Source organism: Gracilinanus agilis, chromosome 6, assembly GCF_016433145.1.
Source record: "Gracilinanus agilis isolate LMUSP501 chromosome 6, AgileGrace, whole genome shotgun sequence".
Lineage (NCBI taxonomy): Eukaryota > Metazoa > Chordata > Mammalia > Didelphimorphia > Didelphidae > Gracilinanus > Gracilinanus agilis.
The window spans coordinates 97,461,632-97,480,447 of NC_058135.1; the positions used below are offsets into that span (position 1 = coordinate 97,461,632).

The following is an 18,816-nucleotide window of genomic DNA, read 5'->3' on the forward strand; positions in this document are numbered from 1 at the left end:
CCACTATGTGTCAGAAGGGTAGCTCTCTATATGCCTTTGCTATTACTATTCTTCATCAAATAGCACCACATCCCACAAGGATAGGACTTAAAGCTAAAGGAGCCTTAGAGAGCATCTAGCCCACTCAAAATCTTGTAGATTAGAAAAATATAGTATATCTCTTCTCTCACACAGGATACTTTTACTCAGTGCCAGCATTGCAAAGGTTTCTTTTTTTATTTCATTTAATCTAAGAATATTTCTTTGTTGATTCAAAGTTCTACTTTTCCTGATAATAACTCTGTTATAGGGCTATTCAATATATACCATTTTACCATGACAGGATGGAGAAAATAATTCTATCCACATAACCTGAAAAAAAAATCAGACTTAAAGACTGTTAGAACAGCTAGTAATACATGTCAAGTACAGGTGGGAATGGCTGAATTGTAAGGAGAAAAACACTGGACCAGGAGTCAGAAGATATAAATATATATGAATTCCCTTCTGTCACTTACCACCTGTGTGACCCTAGGAAAGATGTTTTACCTTTCTATGTCTCAAATTTCTTTAGCTATAAAATAGAAAGAAGAATAGCTGCACTATCTATTCACAAAATTAGAAAAATCAAGTGAAACAATGTAATCAAAACATAAGGCACTATATAAATGCTATGATTATGATGAAACTAATGCAATCTTAGGCTATTTTTTGGGACAAGCACTGTGTTGAGGGAGAGATGCAACATTCCTTCTATGCTGGGCTCCAATCACATCACACCTGGAGTATAACATTTAGTTTCTAAGTACTACATGAAAAAAAAAAGATCTTTATTGTTAGCTTTTTTTTCTATTGCCTCTATTTTTTCATATATTATTCTCCCTACTCCTTTCCAAAGAATTATCCTTTATAACTAAAGATTTTTTTAAGAGGAAGAAAAACTATTCAGCAAAATCAATCAAGATAGAAAAGTCTGACATGTGCAATGTCCCACAGCTGTATATGTTCATATCCACAAAGATGTGAAGAAAAATGCTATTTCATTATAATATCCCATAATTCAATTTCACTTGTTCTGGGATCAGTTTTCTATCCAGTTACATTGTTGATACATCTTTCTGGATCTGCTTAATTCACTTTGCATCTATTCATCTTTCCATGCTTCTCTATTTTTTCCAAGTTCATCTTTTCTTACAGCACAGGAACATTCTATTACATTCACATGCCATAAGGAAAACTTCCTAGCAGCTGTTTATTTAGTCATGTCTGATTCTTCATGATTCCATGGACCACAGCTATCCTTGGGATTTGTGGGGGAAGAATATTGGAGAGATTTACCATTTCCTTCTCCAGTGATCTTATGGATCCTTTTGTCAGGCAATCAGAGGTTATGTGACAGGCCCATGGTCACAGAGCTAGTTAAATGTCTGAGCCAAATTTGAATTCAGGTCTGCCTGACTCCAGCACTTTATCCACTGAGCCATCTGCTGCCTCCTAGGCAGAGAGGTTAAATGTAAATGTAAATGGCCTGCCCAAAGTCATGAGGCTAGGAAGTATCTGAGGCTGGATTTGAACTCAGACTCCAGGGCCACGGCTCTAACCTTTGAGCCACAGCTGCCTCCTAGCAATTAAAGCTAACAAAAAGAAAATTGGGCTGCTTGAGAATAGGGTCATAAGATGTAATTAAAAAGCCTTGTCTGTGCCAGTTGTGACAAGTTGTAAAAATTCATCAGAACAGTATAACTGAAAATGGTAATAACTGTTATACTCAATTAAGAGATATATAGAAGAAGAAATTTCAAAACCGTGCTTCCCAATTATGAATCACAAGAGGACAGACAAATTATAGTAGTCCATATAATCCATGTAGAAGAAAGAAAATAACCCAATTAGTAGTGTTCTTTCTCTACCTGCCTCACCACTTTTGACTTTTTTTGCACTTAAATTTATGGTACAGTTTTTTTCTGTATATCTTGTATCTTCCTTACTAGAGTTTATATTTTATGGTCCTTTGCAGCAAAGACCATGTCTTATATTTGTTTCTCATTTGTAACCAACTATAGTGTTTTGCAAATCTAAAGGTCTGTAAAATGAATAAATGTCATCTTTCTAGTCTAGCTTTTGAAAGGCTCAAAAACTGAGTAGCTTTCAAGGATTCGAGGTCAAATATGAAAGGAATTGCTAAAAACACCAAAATATTATTCTAGGAATGTTCAGCTACTCTTTTTCTCTATTTACCAGAGAAATTGAATAATGCTAAAAAACTATTCTATGATGTTAATGTGCAAAGTCTTTTATACCCAGCTTAAAATTCCATTAGAAATATCTGCATTAAAACTAATATGAATACCACCAGGATAGTATGGTGATTTGTATTCTGTGAGAAGTTGAAATGAAGAAATGGGCACTGTTAAAGTAGCTGGTGACACTAATGCAGCAATGGCAATTTCAATTATCAATTAATTTGCTAAAAAAAGAATTAGCTATTTGCCTTTTCATATTTCATAAATTCTATAACAAGATGGAATTAAACATTTATTTTACTCAAATGGGATAAGTACAGATGTTCATTTTTGTGTAACCAGAATTATCTAGACATACAACATAAAATCTGTTCATATCATCCATGGACTTTTAATGTTAAGAGTATTTGACAAATTCCATGATAGTAAATGAATGATATTAATTATCATAATCACTGAGCTTATTAAAACCCTTTTTTCTTGGGAGCTGAAAATACTTCACAAACATGACCTAATTGATACTCATACCCTCTTATTCCTATAAATTATACAGCGGAACTGAACATATTTCAAATAAATAGATGCATCACATATTAATGTTCTGGAAAATATAATTCTAATCCTTGCCTAAGACAAGTGAAAATTAAAATTTACTGATCAATCAACTGACAAACATTTACTGAGAATCTTCTATGTGCCAAATACTATGCTGAGGAAAGGGGAAACCCTACCATCAAGGAGCTTATATTCTTTTTAAGGGAAGCAAAATGTATAAAAAATAAAAAAGTCAATACGAGGTCATTTCAGAGGGTCTATGGTGGGATTTTTAAAAGTCTTTACAGGAAGTAGGAAGCCTGGGATTTTAAGATTTGACACTGAGGAAAAGGTACCTGTAATAAGTAGGTCAGTTTGGCTGGACTACACAGCAAATGAGGAGGAGAAATGAGCAAAAAGCTGAAAAGTTAGGTATGGAGGATGATGTCGCACAAGAGACGTAGAAGAATCATTCAGGAAGCTAGGGAAGCTGAATGTACCCTAACTACAGAGTCAGAGGATGTTGGTTCAAATTCTGCCACTATTGCTGACTACTTATGTGATGTTGGACAAGTCATTTCTTCCCCGGGACTAAGGAATTTACTCAGATGTAAAATAAGGGTGTTGGCCTCTGAGGTCCCTTACATTATTAGATCTATAATCTTTTGAGAACCAACAGTAAACAATATTACAAAAACCCCAAAAGAAAGGAATATCTAGGAAGAAAAGAAGGTGGTCAACAGTGTTACATTCTGCAGTGAAATTAAGAAAGAAGATAGCCACTTTAAAAAAGGCACTGGATATAGTACTTAATCATCAGTAACTTTGGAGAACAGTTTAAGTTGACTAATAAGAGTGGAAACTAGATCAACTATGCTACGAATTAGTTTAAAAAGCACAGATTTGTACAAAATTAATATATAATATGCCTTAATGACAAAGAAGAATGAAACCTCACATATTTATTACTATTGCTCCATGCTAAATACTCTTAACATTTAGTTTAAGTTACTTAAAATAGCAATACTAAATTTAATGAAGAAAAAAAGAAGAGTAGCAGACATGAGGGAAAGAATCATTTAAAATTCAAAACTGTCTAAAACACTGGCTTTAAATTGATCCAACTATTAATGAGGAGGCCACAAAACCAAGAAAAAGATGATCTCATGGGGTTAGTTTACATACCATAGTTATTAAAAGAGGCATCCAAATTGAGTGATCAAATGTCAAATATCCTTCTTAAAGACAGAACATTAAACTAAGGCTAATGTCTTTAGTTAAAGTTTTCCAAGTCACAAACATTCAATGAATCTACCTTGATACAAGAAAATCATTGGAATCAACATAATGCCAACCAAAACCAAATTTTATTAATAATATTCTTACCATTATAATTCTTTACTATTATATAGTGATCTCATAATCCCTATTTTTTCCTGTGTCTATCTTTTACCACTTCTTTACAGTCAAACTTCAATGACAGACTCAATAGTGACAACCTCTTTGGTTTATCTTATAGTAAGTGTCTAGGATTTATAGACCATTGAATGTCGACAGAGGAAGGAGACTCGCAAGCAACATCTTTTCTTTCCTCCTTTATTTCTATATTATTATGCTGTCTTCTAAGTATGGGGATAGGATTAAGTTCTCAAAACAGGATCTTTTTCAATTAACATTCAGATCTACCAAGTAGAAGAAGTGACAGCTCCCAGGAGGTGGGAAGGGAAAGAACACGAATCATGTAACCATGGAAAAATATCCTTAATTAATTAATTAATTAGTTAGTTAGCGAGGAAAAAAGAGGTGGCAGCTAATTCTACGCTTGTGGTTCAATAGAGCATAGTTAAAGCATGAAATAGAGAAGATGAGTTATATTTCAGAAGCACCAATGATTGATTTCCTTAATGAAAACCAACACAAGGGACAGTCAAATTTCAAAGCAAAGTATCTGTGACTTGTCCCAAACTCAGAAACAAGAAATGATAAGACCAAGGATCTGAAGATTTATCTATGCATCTATGCCAACTTCAAACAGTCATATGTAGACTACCTTTTGGGGAAGAATATATTTTGGACATTTGTTTCCTACTATAAATCATGCAGAAGCATAATAGTATTCCAAGTCAGACATGGCAGTCAATGTACAAGATGTATAATAAGTTGAAGTATTAATAGTAAAGATAAATTTTAAGGAACTTTTTTTTTAAAATTGCTCAAAAGCAAACCTTCTAAGAAAAAGTGAGCTCTCATATGTTAGTGAAACAAATCCTATACTACCTTCAAAATAAAATTCACAAGTTCAAAATTATTTTTATTTTTATGGTTTCTGTTTTTTTATTTTATGCTTTCTAAAAACTGGTAAATCCATTATTTTAAAGTACATCCTGGAAAATACTTCAATATAACAAACTTACTTAAATTACAGGTAACTTTAATATTTACCTTGATACCAAAGGTGAAGACAGTCATTATGATTTTAAATATGAGTGCTAAGCACAGTTGCCATATGGCTGAATATACTCCTATGCCTGCTGGACGGTCAGGAATATCATCCACAATTTTACTGGCATTCATATCATTTCTGTAGTCACAGAGGGAAGAGGATTCCAGAGGTCCACAGTCTGTAAAAAGCTCTTTAATCAGTTCACTGGTATTAAGCCTTGTATATGGGTTTGGAAAGGCTATCACAGCTGTAATAGCTGCAACTATGATGACTTCTAAAACAGGGTATTTCCCAAACTTTGTGGATTTGCGCCGACGGCACCAGGCAATATTTGCCCGAATGAAAAACGCTCCCCAGAGGCCTCCAAAAACCCCTAGGAGAATGAAAGGAAACAGTTCAAAAAGGTACCATGGAGTATGATATTCCACATAAAAAAGGACCAGGCGGCTATTTCCAAAAGGATTGATGGATCTCAAAACAAAAGCAGCCACTAAAGCAGCAAAAAAGGACCTCCATAAAGTTTTCAGAGGAAAATAATAACTAACCTGCAAAGAAACAAATGAAGAAATGTTGGTTATTAATTTAACAAATATTCTTTATATTATGAAATAGTTGGCAAATATAAATCTTCTACATTTGGCTACCAGAGAGCATATGTGAGTGTGTGTATTGTGTGTGTGTTTTTCTTTTACTACAAGTGCTTTTCAAATTATCACTCCCTAACCTACAAAACAGAGTAGTAAGATACATTTAAATTAGTTATAAACACTTAGTTACTTTAAGTACTGGTCCTAGAATTAGTTTCCTAAGAAGTTTAAAATAATTTAAAGTAAAAGTACCTTCATTCTTATCCTCTGAACTATAAAATATATTCAAAAGGGCTTTAAAAGTTAATTGTATCCACCTAACCTCAGTGTTTCCCAAAATGACTTAGCCAAGAGATCCTTTTTGGCTCAAAATATATCAAGGTGCCAGAGTTTAAATACTGACCCAGACTAAGGATGGAATGAATACCCCTGGGCCAAGAATACAGTAAACACAATTAAGGATTTTAACATAGCTATAATCTCATATTTACTTTTTCAAAGAGAAATATATTACTAACATTAGGATTTTCTCATAGACCCTTTATCACACTGGTTGGAACACACCGATATTTCATAGAGCAGAGTTTAGGAAAAGCCACTAAAATGTAAAAAATGGTTCCAAAAAAGCATATTAAAAAAAAGAACCAACACTTTTTTTACCCACAGTATAAAAAGGACAGAGCCTGAGCCTGTCTAGGAAGCAGAAAAAAAAGCACTGCTCTGAAAAGACTAAAACTTTTTTTTATTAAAAATTGCTTTTTTGATAGAATTTTTTAAATCACAAGAAAAATTCATAGATACCATTTTAACGGAAATTAAAGCTAAGATTTTCAAAATGAAAATGTAACATAAGGCTACAATTTAAGTAACTCAAAAGGAGTATATGAAACATTTCCTAACAAATTCACAGGGTCTCTATCCAATCAGTCAATAAAGCAACATTCAATCAGAAATATTAATTGTGATAGAAAAAATACATCAAATTAACATTTCATTCATCCATATGCCCAACAGCTAAAGAAAATTTATTAAATATCTGTCAAAAGGATCTATTTATAATCATAATTTTGGGCATTCTACCATTGCAGTTTTTTACATACCTCCTCCAGACTAAAAAGAACTCCACCAATTGGGGCACCAAAAGCTACAGATACTCCTGCTGCTGAGGCAGCTGACAGCACCTAGAAAAAAATATCACAAGAATTTAATCTCAGACTTTATTATAAATCCCAACGTGCAAAGTGTCAATATTTATTCTGATATAGCACATCAAAATTCCTTAGTGAAATGAACACCATCCTGCCTCTTCCATAAGTACCAAGAGGAAGTAATAGTTCATTTACTTCCTGACATGCTCTTTTATTCTATTTATGATTAAGAAACTTTTAAGAAAAATCTTCATGAATGTCGTCATCTTTGTCCCCAAATGTTCTTGTTTAAAAAAATAACTCCTTTAGTTTAACTTTAACAATTTGGACAAATATTCCCAAATATGTGGAAAAGTGAGGATAATGAATTCCTCATCTGAAACTATATCATCTACCGTTTGCTTAATAAATGCTTGTGGAAAACTGGAACACTAATGGACTGTTGATGAAATTGTGAATTGGTCCAATCATTCTGTAGGGCAATTTGGAACTATGAGCAAAGAGTCAAAAAACTAAGTATACTCTTTGACCCTATAATACTACTATTGGACCTACATCCCAGAGAGATTTTTAAAAAGGGAGAAGAAAAAAAAAATTTAAAGGGGGGGGAGGGAATCTACTTGTACAAAAATATTTATAGCAGCTCTTTTTGTGGTAGTAAAGAATTGGAAATTAAGGAGATGTCCGTCAACTGGGGAATAGATGAACAAATTATGATATATGTTGGTAATGAAATACCATTGTGCTGTAAGAAATGATCAGTAGGATGATTTCCAAAAAAGCTAGAAAGATCTACATCGACTAATACAGAGTGAAAGAAGCAGAAGCGGGAGAACACTGTACAAACACATTAACAACAATACTGCATGATGATCAACTGTGAAAGATTTAGGTGCTCTCAGCAATACAATGATCCAGGACAATTCTAAAGGGCTCTGATTAAGAATGCTATCCATCTCCAGAGAAAGAACTATTTTAGTCAGAAAGGCAGATCAAAGCATACTAATTTTCACTTTAGTTTGTGAAAGAGAATTCTTTACTCTATTGTCTATCTTGAGTTAACACTAACTTAAGTACTGCTACTTAGTACCTCACTAGAATGAAGACAGGATTAACTGCTTAATTCAGGCAGAGATTAATTAGCTCTCAACCAGGAAGGCTGGTAGTGAGTAACCACATGGCCTCTTCCAAGATGGAAGCTAGTCTCTTCAGAAAACAGGAAAAGAGTCAGCCTTTCACTTAAGCAGACCTGAAGTAAAACATAGGTAGATAGGAATGATAACCTCTCTAACCTCTTCACATTTCTCTACTCTATTTTTTCCTCTCCATTTTATAAATATGTGTAAATAAATTTCTGGCTCAAGATACAATAAATATTGGCAACCACAAAATTACATATAATTATTATCCAACCATTAATTTTAACCCTTATAAGCTTATTTGAGTTTTTACTTTGAGGTTTTGGCTTTATATGAGTATTTTCTTACAACAATGACCAATATAGAAGTATGTTTTGTATTATAATACATATATTGCTTAGATTCAGTTGCTTACCATCTCTGGGAAGGGGGAAGGAAGAAAAGAGGGGGCAGCTGGGTAAGCTCAGTGGATTCAGAGCCAGGCCCAGAGATGGGAGGTCCTGGGTTCAAATTTGACCTCAAGATACTTCCTAGCTATGTGACCCTGGGCAAGTCCCCTGAACCCAATTGCCTAGCCCTTACTGCTCTTCTGCCTTAGAACCAATATACAGTATTAATACTAAGATAGAAGGTAAAGGTTTAAAAATAGATTGAGAGCCAGGCCTAGAGACGGGAGGTCTTAGGTTTAAATTTGGCTTCAGACACTTCCTAGCTGTGTGACTATGCAAATCACTTAACTCCCATTGCCCAGCCCTTACCACTCTTCTGCCTTGGAGCCAATACACAGTAAGGGTTTAAAAAAAATTAGTATCTTTTGGACCATCTAGATAATATAGGGAATAAAGTACCAGGCCAGAGTTGGAAGGACCTGAATTTGCATCTGGCCTCACAGACACTTCCTAGTTCTATAACTCTAGGCAAATCACTTAACCCCAATTACCAAGACCCTGCCACTCTCCTATCTTATAGTTGATACTAAGACAGAAGGTAAGGGTTTTGTTTTTTGTTTTAATTAGAATCTGTTGTTTTCATATCACCTTCCTTTCCAAATATAACCTTCCCTTTTTTCTCTCCCCTAGAGGCATCCCTTCTGGGGAGAAGAAAAGAACAGCTGAGCAAAAACAAGCCAACACATCAACAAAATATAGTATTAGGAGGTAGATCACCTCTAGTTAGACAGGAGAATAATTCATGACCAAAGAAGTGGTAGACTCATTGAAAATAAAACTGACAAATGCTGATTATATAAAACTGGAAAGTGTTTACACAAAAACATCTAATGTGGTTAAAATTAGAAAGGAAAACTGTTAAATGGGAAAATCATTACAAAAAGGTTTCCAATAAAGATCTCATATCAAAGATACACAAGGAACTAAGCACCTGAGTCATTCCAAACAAACAAATGGCTAAAAGAAGAAACCCAATCTTTCTACAGCAAAATTAAAAAATGTCCAAAATCACAGTTAATTCAAGAAATGCAACAACTCTGAGGTTTCATCTCATGTCTATCAGATTGGCAGAGATGACAATCAAAGAAAATGGCAAGTATTGGAAGAGTTGTAGGAAAACATGCACATTAACATACTATTAATGAAGCTATGCATTGACTTAGTTATTTGGGAGAACGATTTTAAAATATGGACTAAAGATCACTAAATTGTATATATCCTTTGATCCACTACTGTGGACCATAAGCTGAAAGATAGAGGAAAGGAATTCATTTGTATAATGTTTATAGCAACTCTTTTTGCTAAAGCAAATAACTAAACACTAAGGAGGTGTCCATCAATAAGGGAATGGCCAGACAAGTGGTATGTGAACATTACTGGAATACTATGTGGAATATTATTTTGACTATAATAAATGAAAAAAAAAAGAATAGTTTCATAGAAACCTGGGACTGATGTAGAGCCTGTTGAACAATTTATATGAAAATAAGAATGTAAAGAAAAATAGCTCTGAAAAACTACATTCAATGACCAATCATAATTCTAGAAGACTAATGAAGAAGCAGGTTTCCCACCTCCTATAAGAGAGGTAATGGATTCAAGATGCAAAGTGAAGTACATTTCTGGACATAACCAATGTAGGAAATTGTGTTGCTTGTCCCTTCATATTTCTTATAAGGGTTGTTTTTCTTTTTCTTCTTTAAACTGGGAAAGCTTGGGTGAGAGGTGAAGAGCTAACAACAGAGTTGCCAAAAATAGAGAAGGAGAGTCATTGAAGCATTTTTTAAAAATAAAAGTACATAAGAGAACAGAAGATCAGGACAAGGAAGATAGCTCTACAAGTTATAGGATAAATTTATGATTTACTTAAGAGGAAAAGCAAGCTTTATGTAACAAATTCACTGTTTCATGTACATTCTTCTTTTCCTATTATATAGCAGGCTCATTTTCTTGCTGTTTGTTAAGTTCCAGAATTTAAATTTTTTTAAAAGGCAACAAAGAATAAAAAGAGAAATGAAAAAGGCAGTTCAGCAAAACTAATGAACAAAATTCATATTGTACCCCTGGTCATCTATCCATTGCTGCAGTGAAGGGAAAGAGAAGCACATTCTTTCTCTTCTTTGGGGCCAAGCTTGGTCATTATATTTTCAGAGTCAATTTTGATTTGGAAGATTATTGTTCTTTCCATTTACAACGAATGCCACAGTTATGGCATATACTGATTTCTGAGAGCTCTTCATCTCTTTTGATCTTTGTTCCCTTTTAGAGTCTCTGTCCATAGAATCATTCTTCAAGAAAATAAACATAAAAATCTATATTCCAGGCCTGGGGCATAGCCTGATCAAAAGCATTTAGTCATTAAAGAGAATGTTTGATAAAGGGAACAGCAGACAAGCCTACAGGCTTGTACACAGAGTACATAAAGGGAACCAATGTTAGCAAGCCTGGAATGGTAGATTGGAGCCAGATTTTAAGAACTTTGAAAGCCTAGGTGAATAGAAGGTTCTGATGAGCTGGGTGGCTGCCATCCAATTCTGAGATTCTATGTATATTGGAAAGTACAAAGGATTGGAAGCAAGAGGATATGAGTTCCAGCATTGTCTCTGCCACTTACAAGCAAGGAGACAATTCATTTAATCTCTCGTGTGCCTCAATTTCCACATTGGTTACACAAATAAAAATACAGGCAGAGATATCAAAATTAAAAGGAATTAAATGTGAATATACTTTAAAGAGCTGAAGGCAATCAGGCAAAGACAGACTAGAGTACTAATCAAAATAATGCACTGCTGACTGAAATGAGAAAAAAAATGTTTCTAGGTATTCCAATGAACACTTTACAAAAGGATTCTACACATCTTATAACTAGCAATAATATAGGTAACAGACCAGATGAATGTAAACTGCTGATTTTCCCAAGCATGCTATGAGTGGCTCTGGTGGCCAACAAGGACCCTTCTTAGCACAGCATAAAAACCCAGAGGAACCTCTCTAGGATACACTCTTAGGCTTCAAGTTTAAACTATAGAGGCAGGGTAGAGAATTTCTGGTTCTAGGAGTTCTTCCAAAGACATCAGAAATCCAGGTTTGGGTCTAAATTGTCTCTAGAACCTGGGAAGCCTAGGAACTACCTAGATTTTAAAACTAGGCAGAAATGTGAGAAAAGCCTCAAGAACTATCAACCCTCTAAAGCAGTGAAGGCAAACCTTTTAGAGATGGCATGCCATGCCCCACTCCCTGCCCCCAGAGACTATGTACTGTGCCCCACCACCCACAGACCAAGTGCTGTATGCAGCCTGTGCCACCACTCCCCTTACCCCAGATAGGGGAGGGAAGAAGTGCTCCCACTGGGCTGCTGGATAGAGGGGCAGGTGAAGTGAGGAATGTCCTCGTTGAGTATAGAGGAGAAGAAGAGGGGAGTGGCCAGAGCACTCCACTTCTTTCTAGCTCTGCTGCCTGTGAGCCCACCTACCTTACGCTCTGTGTATTACCACTGGCTGCCAGGCTGAGGAGTAGAGGATGCAAAAAAATGTCATCAGGTGTGGTAGAGAGGGTGTGGGGGGGGGAGGGGAGAGAGGAGCAGTTCCACAGCCCAAGACCCTCTGCCTTTCTAGTAACAAACTATAGTGGATGACAGCAAGTATGCCCTCCAGAAAGCATTATAGCTGCCCTCTCTAGTCAACAGGCATTTATTAAGCACTTACTATGTGCCAGACACTGTGCTAAGTGCTAGATATTAAAAAAAAGAGAAAAACATTTACTTCCTTCAAGGAGATCACAAACCGACTCATGGAAGTGGTAATATACAAACAACTACTTCTAAACAAAATACTCAAAAGATAAGCTTGAGTGAATGAAATGTTCAACTAAAATTACTCTTTCCAAAGTTATCAATGTTTTTTAGTCCTCATCCCTTTTGATTTCCCTGCAACATCTGACATTCATGTTTATGTTTCTCTTCTCTTCCAAAATGTTCTCCCCTAACTAGGTTTTTGTGACATTGTTCTCTCATTTCTCCTCTTACCTTTTTGATTGCTGCATCTCAGTCAAACCTTGGCTCAAATTTCATTCATGCCATTCCCACTAAGTGAGCATTCCCCAAGACTCAGTGCTGATCTCTTTTTTTCTATATGCTATCTCACTTGATGATCATATCAATTCCCATGAGTTCAATTATCATTTCTATGCAGATGATTCCAAAAATCTATCCAAGTCTTTCTCTTGAGCTCTAGTCTTGCATCACCAACTATTGGACATTTTGAAAATGATGTCCCATGGGCATCTCAATCTCAACATGACCAAAATAGGACTTATTATCTTTCTCCACCAAACTTCTCCTCTTCTAAATTTACCTATTATTGTCCAATCACTCAATATCATAACCTGTCTTTTTTAACAACTGGCGCACATTCAACCACTTATCCATTCACCAATCTTATTTCTATCTTCACATTTCTCATCTATGCCCCCTTCTCTCCACTCATACAGCCACAATATCTTGCCTATACTATTTCAATGCCTTCTAATTTATTCCTCCCCTATATAGATACCAAAATGAGTTTCCTGAAGCATAAGCCCAAAAACATGAATTCTTCTTACTCAATAAACTTTAGGATCAAATTCTCTATTAAATGCAAGATAAAACACATAAAGTTTTTTTTTGAAGAATCTTTGCAACTTGGCCCTACTAAACTTTCCAGTCTTCCTGCTTTATCTCCCCTTAACACAATCTACAATCCAGTCATATTGGCTTACCTGCTATAAATAGTAATCTTAGATCCTTATTCTGTTCAGGAATTATTGAAATCTGCCTTTGGGATATGAAAGATTTTTTTTTAAACCCTTAACTTCTGTGCATTGACTTATAGGAGGAAGAGTGGTAAGGGTGGGCAATGGGGGTCAATTTACTTGCCCAGGGTCACACAGCTGGGAAGTGTCTGAGGCTGGATTTTGAAAGATTTTTTCTACCAAATGAATAAGTGAATACCATAAAGCACTTACCTCCCTTTTTTTAGCTTCATTTGTGCTGTACTTTGGAAAGAGGTAGGAAAAAATGTTTCCACAGCAACAGGCAACATGAACCAGAGGGCCTTCTTTCCCTAAACTCAAACCTGATGCTACTGCCAGGACTAATGTAATGGTTTTAATCATTAAAGTCCATTTTCCCAAGTAGCCTCTAATGATGAATCCACTTAAAATTGTTTTAATCTATAAGAAAAAGAAACAAATTTAATTTTATTTCAGAAAATTATTTTGCTTTACTTATTACAAATTATATTAAATATTTTTTAGATTATATTTGGTAGTCTGATACCTTTAATATTGTTTGTATGTATAAAAATAAAAACATTATATTCTAATTCCTTACCAAGATGGCAAAGATTGTGATATGATCTTACAAAGAATGAATATAAGTTATCTGTAGTAAAGTGACCTAATACTCTCAATGTCAGGAATATTGCATTTTTTTTAAGCTAGGAAAATGCTAATTTGGATATTACTCTTATCAATAAATTACACTTAAGATATTTTTGAAATTTTGTCAAGAGTTAAGTTTTGTTGGTTCCCCTCCCCCCTCAGGAAATTAAGACATTTATAGAAAGTTTAGTCATAAATATATGCAGAAGTATAACATCTCTACAACAATGTTGACAAAAAGTGCCATTAGAAGTGTTTGCCACAGACACATTTTTATTAAATTCTAGACCTAATGTGCGAATGTATAAATAGCAGCTGTAAGCATAGCATGGACAAGGGTTCTTATACTGGTTAAATTAAGAGAAGAAATACATGTTACTTCACATTACTAAGTAAAATTGAGTATTTTGCTTTTAAAAAAATTATCTGTTGCATTAAATAACTGCATTATATTTGCTCTATTACTGCTAAATTGAAAATAAAAAAAAATTCTTAGCTATCACAGTTAAACACCAAAGGCAATCAGAAGTCTAAAGAGTAAATAAATAGTACATGATTATTTTAATGTCTAAGTCATTTTTAACTTTTAAAAGCTCTATATAAGCTTATCTTATATTTAGCAAATCATTTTCTAAGAAAACACAGTTCTAAAGGACAAGAAGTTATCCATCCTAACATATTGCTAAATTTTTAATGCTGTTAAATTCTGCATATCTTACCTCTGGAATTCCAGAGCCACAGGCATATGGAGCAAATACCTTCACCAGAGAAACAGCTAGAAATGCAAAACTCAGAGCCCAGAAAATGTACATTATGTAGTTCATTATGTAAGAACCTGGACCCTGAAAAAAAAACCCAAACAATTCAGTATTCAATGAATTTAAACTAATAATATTGCATCCACTAACACAAAAGCAAATGCTTGTAGCATTAGAAAATGACTGGTTTCGTTTCATCATGATGGAAGATCTATAGGAAGCCTAGAACTAACATAGTTTTCAAAAGGATTATATATCCATACACCAAGACACCCAAGTCAATTTCTCCAGGGTGTCTTTCCTTTCTTCAGGCCTATGACGGTCAGGACAGGTATTCCACTCTGCCTAACCCACATACACCTGCTGCACCCCCACACACTATTCAGTAGAAACAGAACTTAGAAACATGGTAACATTATTCACTATACTGCCATAGTTCATTATTTATGCAGAATGCAGTACCGCTACAGTTAATTCTAAATCCTGGCTTAAGCACAAATCCATTCAATTAGGCCAAGTAAGTACCTGTTGTTCTATTAGCAGTAAGTGTGCCATTGGCCAAACTATTAATTGTTTTATTTTTAGTTTCCACACATGCTTAAACAAAAGTATTTTAAAACACATATACATATGTTTACACAGTACTTAAACTGCTAACTTCATTCTTTATTAATAAAAGCAGTCAAAAATGTATTCTTTAATCATAGCAATGATCTGACTTTTCTAATTTCCCGTATCTCTTAGAGGAAGTTAATTATTTTACCTCTTTTTTGGGTGATTCACTTTCTCCTCAAGTTGTTTTTGTAATTTTAATGATGCTATATTAGAAGTAATTAAAACTAGGATTTCACAATTTGTCTTGTACAGAATCTCATATATAGGTCCTTTGATCAACTATTTATTCCTGAGAGAGAACAAGACTTACCTCTGCTTGACCAATGATTAACTCTGCCCATGTTTTCCACTGTGGACATTTGTCTCTCTCTTCAAATGTTGTTTCATTTGATCCCCAACAACATTGCTCATGGTTGTACCACAATGCACTAAGGCAAATTCCTTCTTTTAGGTCAGTCATCCAGTCAGCAGCAATATCTATTAATCCGGCCAATGCTCCTAATAAAAGAGTATTAATTCATTCAATAAATATTTGCTCAACACCTTTTTGCAGGGTACTATGTCAAGTTTTGCACCTTACTTATTATTTTTACTCTGAATAATTAAGATTTCATACCCTAACTCTTAATATTTTATATCTCCAATGTTTGTTTTTCATATATAAGCACCTTTATGCTCAATTACTAAATAGATTTGAAAGCTTTAGATGGATTTAAATTCTGATTTCCATGTGTACTTTTTAAATTGCTCTAACAACTAGGATTTTAACTTTATGTGACAAAATTTTGGTGGGGAAGCTCATTTTTGAGCTCCAAAATTCAAGCAAAAACCTTTCTTCTCTCAGTCCTCAATTGCACAACAACCTTCTATTCAAATTTCTAACAGAGAGCTACAACTGTCATAGATTTCTAACTTTATGATAAATTCTATTTCTTAGCTGAAATTATCCACTCTTGTTTGTAAGTATATTTTAATAATTACTTCACCCACTATTTAATCTATATATGGTCTACTTTTCAAAAATGAAACAAAAAAAAAACCACAAACAAGTTGCTGTTGGTCAGACCCTAGCATTATGATATGAATTTCCAACCTCCTATAACTTACATATTCATAAAATATACCCTATTTTTAGACCATGTAGCATGGCTTGCTTTAATATATGTCAAAAAGAATGTGAGAGGAGGGGGGGAAATATCTATTCTAGTAAGATAAGATGTGAACTACTCCCCTAAATTTAAGAAGAGTCAAAAGATGCAGTAGAAAATCGAGTTCATGCCCATACCTGAATCTTTCCTATACATTTCAGAAATACTAGTGACTTCAGAAGTTGGCAATCAACTATTCTGTTTACTACCCTGGAAATTTATATATTCCTTCTTTTACCCCCTTCATTTTTTGACCTCCTTGCTGTAGCAACTGCTTCACAGTTAGTATATATATATATATATACACACACATATATATATGTATATTCTTTTTTTGGTAAATATTTATTTTAATATTTTTCCCATGGTTACATGATTCAAGTTCTTTCCCTCCTCTCTTTCCTCACTGCTCCAAGGAGCTAGTATATTGCTGAAGGAAATGTTAGCAGCCCATCTGGCAATCTCCTTTCTCCAATTCTGATTTTCTTTATCACAAAATTATTTATGTAGATCAAGTGCTCATGATACTACAGCATCAAACTTCTTGGCAGTTTATTAACTATAAGCCTCTGTTTCTTTTTTGCTTCCTAATCTTGACATATGTTTGCCATTACTTTTCATTATTCTCTCCTATCCTCACACCTTTGCACTGAAATTGCCAAGTATTAAAGTATATACTGATTTGTCTGGAAATCCTTTTTATCAAGTTTTACACAGAATTCATCCCTTGCAAGATGCTAATTCATAAAGGTAAAATTATCTGATTTCCTTTTGCTCATCATGACCAATGCAATACAAAATGACCATATATATCAAGAGTTTAATGAAATGATATTTCGTGCTGCCTTTGGATACAAAATAAAATCAATTCTATTATTTGGCCCTCAGGAGAAAACTTGTGAGCATCCTTCCATTTACATGTAATTTCCTTAAGTCATCTGGTTGATTTTACAGTGAGACTGTCAACAAGATTATGATTCAGTTCTACCTGTAATGTCTCTGGTCACTAGACAGGGATTTCCATAGACTACTAAAATCAATTCAATTCACACATTCTGACCCCTTCTCTGTCACTCAAATACCATCACTGTGAAAGTGGAAGGGGAAAGGACTGAGGGCACATGTATCTAGCTCTGTAACATTAAAGAGACAAAATGAGTCCCCAACATGTTGAATGGACCCCCCGCCCATGAAGTATTTCTAAGTATCTCCCAGAAAGGGGTGTGTAGACTATAATTTATACAATGAAACAAACTTCCACATCAATGAAATAATAAATCCATTAAAAAATAAAGCATAAAGTCACTTAACCCCCAGAGCCCAGCCCTTACCACTCTTCTGTCTTGGAATTGATTCCAAGACAGAAGGTAAGGGCTTAAATAAACAAACAAACAAATAAATAAAAGAACGAATACATATATGTTTGAATTATACAAAAATGAAGTAATGATTATCCTTAAGTCTTATTAGGAGATTCAAAGAGAAAATAATTGACATTTGAATGTTGAATACTAAAGAACAGTGACACTATAATTTCTAAAATAAGAATTCTAAGGAAAATATTCTAGTGATTTAAATGCTGACTTTTACATTTATATCATTGAATATTCTAGTGTAATTATAAAATAAATATTAAACATGTCTTTTTTAGAATGTGAATAATACGGTAGTGATTACTTTTGCAGCAATTAGTGCCTTAGTAGTAAGAAGTGATCGGCAATTGATTTACAGTTGCATTGAAAATAAATTTTTTGAGAACTGGATTTAAAGGAGAAATGTTTTTAAAATTTACTAGTCCATGTGTTTTGCATGATAACACATGTATAACTCAGAATGAATTGCTTGTCAACTCCAGGAGGGGTTAGGGAAGAAAGGAGGTAGACAACATGAATCCTTTAACTTTGAAAGCTTATGTGGAAATTTGTTATTAAAATAAAATAAAGATAAAGCATTAAAAAACATAAAGTCAGGAAAGAATTATTTCTATCTCCAAAATGCAGAAAAGCCTTTTAAAAAACATTTTTACCTGATGCCAATCCCGTTAGTGTTACTACTAGCCATCCTGACCAAGCATCATACAAACTTTTTGTCATTTCCCATGCTGATTCTTTCTTTTTGCTGTTGATCTGAAATTTAAAATGTTTAAACTTCATTTCTCAAACTGCAAACAGAAATCAAAATAAAACTCTACTAGTTAATTTTTCATCCAGAAGAAACTGAATAGCTCTCTCTGAACAAAACAAATGAAAAGAGCAAATATCTAGTAAGTAGTGTCAAATTTTGCAAACCAGAAAACATACATACATACATACATACATATATACCCCAAAACACATACACTCAGGAATACATAAC

At 34.1% G+C, this 18,816-nt stretch overlaps 1 protein-coding gene across 2 annotated transcripts in view; it reads right to left on the bottom strand.

Moving 5' to 3' along the window:
* Positions 1-18,816, bottom strand: part of CLCN3 (chloride voltage-gated channel 3) — a 90,679-nt gene that overhangs the window by 16,805 nt on the left and 55,058 nt on the right. For both annotated transcript variants that reach the window (XM_044681438.1, XM_044681439.1), the window contains 6 exons: positions 18,488-18,587; positions 15,624-15,811; positions 14,660-14,782; positions 13,524-13,730; positions 6,887-6,967; positions 5,199-5,744 (listed from right to left, as the gene is read on the bottom strand). In XM_044681438.1, the coding sequence (XP_044537373.1) occupies positions 5,199-5,744; positions 6,887-6,967; positions 13,524-13,730; positions 14,660-14,782; positions 15,624-15,811; positions 18,488-18,587 (1,245 nt within the window). The remainder of the gene's footprint in view (positions 1-5,198; positions 5,745-6,886; positions 6,968-13,523; positions 13,731-14,659; positions 14,783-15,623; positions 15,812-18,487; positions 18,588-18,816) is intronic.